Source organism: Anabrus simplex, chromosome 3 (genome assembly GCF_040414725.1).
Source record: "Anabrus simplex isolate iqAnaSimp1 chromosome 3, ASM4041472v1, whole genome shotgun sequence".
NCBI classification, from domain to species: domain Eukaryota; kingdom Metazoa; phylum Arthropoda; class Insecta; order Orthoptera; family Tettigoniidae; genus Anabrus; species Anabrus simplex.
Window position 1 is genome coordinate 4,860,587 of NC_090267.1, and position 8,633 is coordinate 4,869,219.

The 8,633-nt window shown below is 40.5% G+C and overlaps 1 protein-coding gene across 1 annotated transcript in view; it reads left to right on the plus strand.

The window, feature by feature from the left end:
- The window catches only part of LOC136865917 (zinc finger protein OZF), a 93,031-nt gene extending 86,599 nt beyond the window's left edge, over nt 1-6,432 (plus strand). The window contains exon 5 of the mRNA XM_067142460.2: nt 5,451-6,432. Within this exon, the coding sequence (XP_066998561.2) occupies nt 5,451-6,432 (982 nt within the window). The remainder of the gene's footprint in view (nt 1-5,450) is intronic.
- Nucleotides 6,433-8,633: the final 2,201 nt, after the last annotated feature.

Genomic DNA, 8,633 nt, shown 5'->3' on the forward strand with positions numbered 1-8,633 from the left:
GTTGTCCAGCTGACTGTATGCACGTCCTGTCTGTGCCTTACTGTATTCTCCTGCACTCTAGTGGCGTAGGTATGTACTACCTCACGAACTACGTTACCACTCGGTGGGTCACCTACTGTGCACATGTGATCGCTGTGGCTGTGCACTGTGGAATCTCGGGAAGACGCCATTGCTGTTTGGTGAGAAGAAGGAGATGGACGTGTGGCGCTTCTCTCTCCCTAGCGAGATGATTTCTCCAAAAATATTCGAGCCTGGTTAAGGTTACATTCGTAGGGCTTGGCCCTGGTGAAAACTGCAAGTTATTTCTGTTTAATATTCCTCGCCTGGAAATTGTATTTTATGCAATATACGTAAGTAAAATGTACTACCGATGCGTCCTCACAACTTCATCTGGATGAAACTGTAAGTGTTGTTCCAACTAAGCTTTTACTGATTTATTGTGAAAGACCTGAAAATTTCCCTATGTGAAGAAAGTGTGTGCGACACGATGTAATTTGCGTCATCTAAAAACTAAGTCTTGCCTTGTGGAATTTCAAATTTTTGGCTTGTTAATTGGAACTTATAGCATGTGTAATTTACGTCTGTTAACTTGGGACTTGCGTGCTATGTGAGCACATTTTTTTTGGATTCTTCGAAATCGTAATTTGGAAACTTGATGTTTATTAATGGCTTTCTAGGCCTAAAAGTTTTGTGGTAAAAGGATATTATTTAACTGGAATGATTTACCAAGCGAGTCGCTCCAGGGATGTGGGGGTTACGTGTATATTCTGTTCCGGTTCTTTCTTCTTTTCTTGCTTCTCTATTTCATTTTAATTTTTATATTAAATTTTTCTTTATTGGTTTTGGGTTATTTTCTGGATCCGGTTTTCTATTGTCCTTTGTGAGTATTCGCCTATTGTTGTTTTGGGGCTTGTGATTGGCCCTTTCCTTCCCTTGACCGATTGTTGGTCGTTGCCATGGAAATGCTAAGGTTGTTGATGTTGTTGTGATGGGATTGATGACTTGGATTAGTGTGCCTGTTATGAATTCTGCCTTGTGGGCAGTTTATCTTGGTCCCTTTAATTTTTCTTGGGCATTTTAATTTTTCCTTCTGTTTTTTTCTTCTCGGTATCTCGCACCTTATTATTATTATTATTATTATTATTATTATTATTTTGATTTCGAGAAAAGTGTACGTGATACCTACCCATCCTTGTAGTGGCTCGTTTGGATACATCCAAAACAAGGTTTTCAGTATCAATAACAAAAACCTGTTTCTTGCAAGGTTGTTTTTCAAGGTTGAAAATATGTTTGAAAAACCGTTTGGTTTGTAAGAAACCTTATGAGTTGATAAGGTGTTTCATTAATCTACGTAGTCTTACTAAGTCCTAAATAATAATTAAATAATATTTTTTTTCTTTATTAACGGTCGACCGTAGGGTTTTGGTTTAAGTTTTAAGTTTTAATATTTAATTTTATTTTTCCAGCGAGGATTTTCGTTTCTATTTGTTAAGTACTTAATTTTGCTGATTAAATATCTCTTTGTTCCCCAAGGTGTTGGTGTTTTCCTTTTAAAGGGGGGGAATAATTTGACATGACCAGGTGCACTTTATCCGCTCCTCTGGGGTCTCTGTTCTTTCTTATGGTAAGTGCCTTTCTTCCTTTTAAATGTCTTAGTCTTGCACGTTTCCATGTATCTGAACCGTGCCTTTAGGTGCATGGTCAGACCTCTGGTGCTGTCACTTGGGGTAATTGCGGCTTTAATTGCTCTAAGTGCTACAACATTAGAATATTTCTTGCAGCATCAAATACATAGAACGCCTCACTGTAGTATTATTCGGCCCTTGGAAAAACAGTAGTGACTTTAGTTTTCAGCATTTTTTACTTAAATGCTGGATATTTGCTGATAAAAGTTCATAAGTGGCGAACTCTCACTGCGAAAGAGCATAATGCACACTGCTGTATCTATAACGTTGCCTGCGGTATATACAAGGCCGGGACGTAGCTACTCATTTGTCGCTGTAAAAGCGGCCCGACCGTGTTCACGATTTGGCCGCTGGATGTCAGGCTTCCGTTCTGTTCTTGGCGAAATTTAACTTTGTGATATGCGGAGTCATTGTGATGCTGTGTTGATTTTGTGCAATTTATTGTGAATATTGTTTCTGTCGGTGAGTGTCTGTGAGGTTGAGAAGAAGGTGCACTGTTGTGTACCTCTCTGTTTCGGATGACGCTACAAAACCATGAAAATTGACGTTCCATAGTTTCCCTTCCGAGTGCGGTTTAACGGAGAAATGGAAGCAAGCTATTTCTAGCGAAGTGATATAGTAGGATATCTTTAGGTACCTAGCAATTCTTCTCATAAAACAGATTTCAGTGTAAGCACATCAGTCAAATTTCCCTCTGTTTTCATTGTGTATCCTGCTCATAAACAGGAAAATGTCAAAAGCAGGAACCGTCCAGCTCCCAAAAATGATGTGTTGTCATCATAATTTAGTAAAAGTTCCGATTCAGATAACGATGAACATACCATATCTTCATACGTCAGCCACAAACGAAAAAGGAGTACAAGTCTCGTTCCTATATCAAGCAAAGTCTACGAGTATCTCTGTTAAATCTAAAAAATATACGGATGAGAAAATTAAATACCAGATTGCATAAAAGCAATCTGTAAATTGAGAAGTAGGATACGGGTAATGAAATTAGATAAAAAAAAAGGTTTATGGTATCTGAATTTGACAAAAAAGCAAACCAAATTGAAAAGCATGCTAAAATTGGTCATTTAGGAGGTTTATTCCTGTTAGAACGAATTTTATTTTCTTCTTCTTTCTTCATCCGCTTACCCCCACGGTCGGTTTTCCCTCGGACTCAGCGAGGGATCCCACCTCTACCGCCTCAAGGGTAGTGTTCTGGAGCACCAGACTTTGGGTCGGGGGATACAGCTGGGGAGGATGACCAGTACCTCTCCCGACAGCCTCATCTGCTAGGATGAACAGGGGCCTTGTGGAGGGATGGGAAGATTGGAAAGGAGAGGCAGGGAAGAGGGAAGGAAGCGGCCGTGGGCTTAAGTTAGGTACTATCCCGGCATTTGCCTGGAGAAGTGGGAAACCGCGGAAAAACACTTCCATGATAGCTGAGCTGGAAATTGAACCCACCTCTACTCAGTTGACCTCCCGAGGCTGTGTGGACCCCGTTCCATCCCTAGTACCACTTTTCAAATTTCGTGGCAGGGCCAGGAATCGAACCGGGACCTCCGGGGGTGACAGGTAATCACACTAACTAATGCACCACAGAGGCGAACACAAATTTAATTTTACGGGAAGAAAAAAGAGAAATACGGTGAAACGACGCTAAATATTTGCGTAACATCGCTCACCAAACAGCGGCTTCAACACGAATGTCAAAATATCAGATGTGCGGAGGAAAAGATTGGATCGCTGATAATTAGTGAAAGGCGATTAAACCCAAAGTTATTTATGACCACAATCTCGATCCGCTTATCGGATACTCTGAGGCACAATTAAAGGAATCGGTAAGAAGTGACAAACTCGCTATCAGATTTCTCTGCTTCTTTCGTGAATTACTTATTTCGTTTAAGCATATTGTAAAATATGCGTTGTAGAAAATAAGTCAAACAACTGCTCTTGGTCTATCTTTGATCTCATATATGTTTGCTACCTTCTGAAATTAGTAGTTTTAATTAATTTTTATAGTTTTTCATATTCGAACGTGTTGTAGTGAGCAGGCGAGACAGAACAGTAAAGAGAACTCTAGCAGCGCTTGCCGGAAATATCTCGAGGACAAATCTAGTGTGCTGTATTTCCCGGCCTTGTGTATCTCGTAGGAAGCGATCTACAACCGATCATGCTACGACCACAACGCCATTTGCTGTAATCGATAACAGATATAGATTTTTTATGATTTCTTTAAGCCCCATTCACAGTGCAAACGTAACGTAACGTAAACTTAAAATTAACGTTAACTTAGAAGTTAGCGGCCATGTTGTATAATAGTACCATTCACAATGCGCCGACGTAAACTTAACTGCTAGTCCGTAAAATTAAGGGATTGCAAACTCCAAGCTCTTGCGTTTAATTTTACGTTTGGTTTAAGAAGCAGCCAATCAAAACAATCTTTGTGTGAATGTATGACAAAAGGAAAAAGAATTACAAAGAGGCTGCACCGAAAAAGAATACGTGGAATTAAATATGCTGTAGCAATGAAGTCTGACGGTAAATGACGGGAGACAAAATTGCAGCGCTGGCGACCGGACGAGAGACAATTCCTGTCATAGATAAAACAGTACCCCTGTATTGGCTATATATCTCTTAACATTACGACAGACTACTAGTTTACGAAAACGATATTATCCTAACATCTCATAGGAGTACGATAATTAGGCGTATAGACGTCAGTAAAGGAGACCTTACACTTCTTTTTATTAGGAAAGGGGAATCAAATCGCAAGATAGTGTCAAACAGTTCAGGTTTCGTCCGCATGTACAAAAGGAACTGATGAGGGTAATTTCTTAGAGAAGATTACCGAAATCGCTCTGAAATAACCTTAGTTGATTCAAGGGATGAACCCATTCTCTGCACCGTTGTTTAGTTCGCCTTTTCATATACATAAAGTAGCTCCCAGGTGTAAATCAAGAGACGTCTGAAATAATATGAATTCCGCTACCACGTTGTTTGATTCCACCGAGATATTAAAATATAAAACTGCGAGATACCCTAAAACTCGACTTCCGTGCTAAATAACATGGCTGCTTTGTACACTTCACGTCCATGTTACGCTCCATTGTGAACACCACAAATTTTACGTTAATTTTACGGTTACGTTACGTCGTTAAGTTTACGATTACGTTTGCATTGTGAATGGGGCCTTAATGATCGCGGAACTGAATACACATACCTCCGATACACAGGGCTCATCGCTTTGTGTGCACTGTGTAGGGAATATACAGCGCTATCAATCAACTGAGAAGGAAACTACTATATTCAAGTTCTCAGAAGCATTTACACGTTTATTGGAGATCTTTTCCGATACAATCTCGCATTTTTCGTACCATGTCGGGTATATTTCGTGATTATTTGCACGATTCGCGTAATAAGTCAGATTTCGGGATATGTCGCGAGTTCATTTCGCTAAAATACGTTACGGTATGGTACCTACAAGGTCATTATATAGGCTAGAAGGAAGATATGAAAAATTTCGTGCGTATCGCTATTACCAAAAAATACGGCCCCTAATCCTACCCTATCAAAGAGAACATTTTATGTCCGTCTGTCTACCCACCGTTGTGTCAGGCTGTTTAGATTATATGTTGGGAAGTTACCCTGTAATGTGATGAGATGCATTTTAGTACCTACAGAGAATTTACTTCTGGATCCTATACTTCATTTTGTCCTCTTACATGGAAGAAAATAATAAGTTTTGTGTTTTCTGTATTCTAGTTTTTCATTATTTTCCAGAGGTCCAGTGGATATGAGTGACAGTAGCTGCAAGAAGTTAAAGAAGGAAAATAGAAGTGAGGTGATATACAACTTGCTTCCACGTAATATACGCAATCTACGCCTGTCATCTCACTCAGGAGAAAAGTCAGTCCATCCCAGTAGGCAAAGGGCACTTTGTTGTAATGAATGCGGTAAAACATTCCATAATAAATCTTATCTTCGAAGACACTTGTTCGCTGATAGTGAAGGGCGTCCATATTGTTCTGATGGCTGTGGTAAAAGTTTCTCTCACAAGAGCACGCTTAGTAAACACGTGCGCGCTGTTAAAGGAATGCATCGACATTTGTGTAAGGATAAAGATAAAAGATTACGCGACAAGTTAAAGAAAAGTATGCTCGTGCTCACTCGTCCGTACCGGTGTGATCTATGTGGAAATACGTTTTCCCGGAAAACGCATGTTAAACATCACGTGCTCACTCATACTGGAGTGCGTTCGGAATTTTGCAAGCAATGTGGTAAAGGTTTTCGTGATAAGAACGGGCTTAGTCGACACATGCGCCGTCATACTGGAGAACGTCCATTTTTGTGTGAGAAGTGCGGTAAAGGTTTCAGTGCGCCAAGAGTGCTTAACAAGCACGTCTGCATTGAGACCAGGGTCCGCCGTTACTCGTGTGATCAGTGTGGTGATTCTTTTTCCCTCAAATCTCATCTTGAACGACATCTCCCAGCTCATACTGGAGAGCGCCCGTACGTTTGTGGTGATTGTGGTTATCCATTTTCCCAGAAATCTTATCTTCGAGCACACGTATTTACCCATTCTGGTCTTCGTCCTTTCACATGTAATGAATGTGGTGGGCGTTTCCGTTACAAGAAAACGCTTATTCGACATCTCCGACTCCATACCGATGTGCGTCCATACTCCTGTAATGAATGTGGTACAACGTTTCCCTGGAAGTATCGTCTTACAAGACACATGCTCATCCATAATGAAATGCGCTAATAGCGTGGTAACAGATTTGTTAATAATCATTCTTTAGAATTTAATTTGGTAAGCACCTACTCATTTAATCGGGTAACGTTTATACTGGTGTTACGAATGAGGTAAAAGCTATTGTGGAAGGCTTGTCGCGGAAAATATCTGGTCAAACATTCCACGCCTCAGCCGCACTATTGATGTCAATTTTATGATAGGCCTAAACGTTCACTCGAGCTACTGTACATATTCTGACTCGTACTCTGTATCTGGAATATAGCTATAATGAATTTGGACAAATGTTCTTGCACACCTCCTCTCTCTCACCCTCGCTGTTGTGTTGCAAGTCGTGTCATACGTTTTCTTAGCAGGTTTTTACGGAGAATATACTCGATACACTACAGACCCATCATACCATTTTGATAAAGGAGCCCATATTTCACCTTCGGACTGACCTGGTAGCTCATACTATAAAGGATATTACAGAACGCACACACCGTTGTATTGAACGCTCAGATAACTTTGTGTCGAAAGTCTCATTTTGTTTGGCGACTGCTAACTTGCTGTTGCCGAAGGCCAATCGATAGCGATGTAAAGAATAATAAACTTTCTCAGTGGTACAATTGTTGGTGTTACCTGTCAACTAACTCACGTGAAAGGCTGGACACTTGCAATGTACGTAGTGCAATGTTTTTCTAAATTATCCTTTCTTAAACAGCATCTGTGCTGAGTGGCTCAGACATCTGTGGTGCAGACTTTCTGACCCCAACTCGGCAAGTTCCATCCTGGCTCAGCCAAGTGGTGTTTAAAGGTACTAAAATACGTGAGCATCGTGCGGTAGATTTACCGGCACGTCACAGGATTCCTGCGGGGCTAAATTACGGTACCTCGGCGGTTTCGAAATCTGTAAGAGCAGTTAGTGGGATGTAAAGGCAACAAAATTATTACTGTTATTGTTATTATTTATCTCTCTCTGGAGAAGTCTAGTAAAGTTTTCCTCTGTCTGAAGGTATGTTTGTCCAACAAGTTCCTCCTAATACATTTCTATATTCTTACTTTTGTGGATAACACAGTGGAAGTATATCCTTGCCTACATATATCTTAATAGATTAATATGATATCTATGTCACCTGATGGCCTAGCAGGGATCAATTTTTATGGCTCCAAGTAGCCTATGCAGTGGCCTTCTCTATTTGCACTGGCCACGCGTCTTAATGGTTTAGCTGGTTACCACCTGATGAGCCCATATTGTCACCCTGAGACGAAACGCGGGCAACCAAGATTGAATTAGCTGGAAAATGTATAATGTCTAATAATGTACCAATTATATTGGAATCAAGGATGTGCTCATTCAGTACAAGTATCTTTATCATTGTACAATATTTACAAAGAAGAAATTCAGGATACATGGTGCAGTGGCTATTGACTCCTTATTTACTTTCATACCAGTTTCTTTAATTATTGTTGCTCAAGTTATGTTACACCAATCGTAGAATCTGGAATAACTTAGTCGTTGGCACTTATTTTTAAACTCCTCTTCCGTACAATAGTTTGCTTGATTTCTACCGTCCTTTCTCTTCGGAAATACCTGCTTAGCTGTGCAATAAATCAGTTTGTTTTCTAATTGCTAGCACCTGACATGCGACATGTTGGAACAGCGGGTAAAACGCCGACGTCAGCGTCCCCTCAATTTGTTGGAAGTGTTCGGTCAAGTCCTCAGCGAGTGTCTTAACTTGCATGTGACATGTCTTATGGACACACTTATCAACTTCAGAGGGAGAGTTACACGGTTTTAAATAATGCTTGTAATGATCTCTCCAGAGCTATGGCTAGTACTTCCTTAGGCAATCTGTCAATTGTACGAGGACAATCATGTCCCAGGTAGTTAGAAAACATGAAACCGCCGCAATGCATTGTTGATGATTAATATTTACATATTTATGTACATAATCGTGTGTGGTTAGTTCTCTCCTACATAGTTATGGCGATTAGGACATTCCTTGTCTCTATCTCGAGACGTCCGTCGGACATGTAGAGGCCGCAATTGGTGGTATATGGTCTATGGCTCTAATATTGACCTCAGAGAAGGACGTGGGTGAGTTTGTGGTTCCAAAATGCGTTAATGCTGCATCAAACATCGGGCTGGTTACTGATTGCTCTGAATTCGTGGGCCGCACGAACGTTATTGTTTACGATTACCGCGAACGATACTCGTACTCATGGTCTTC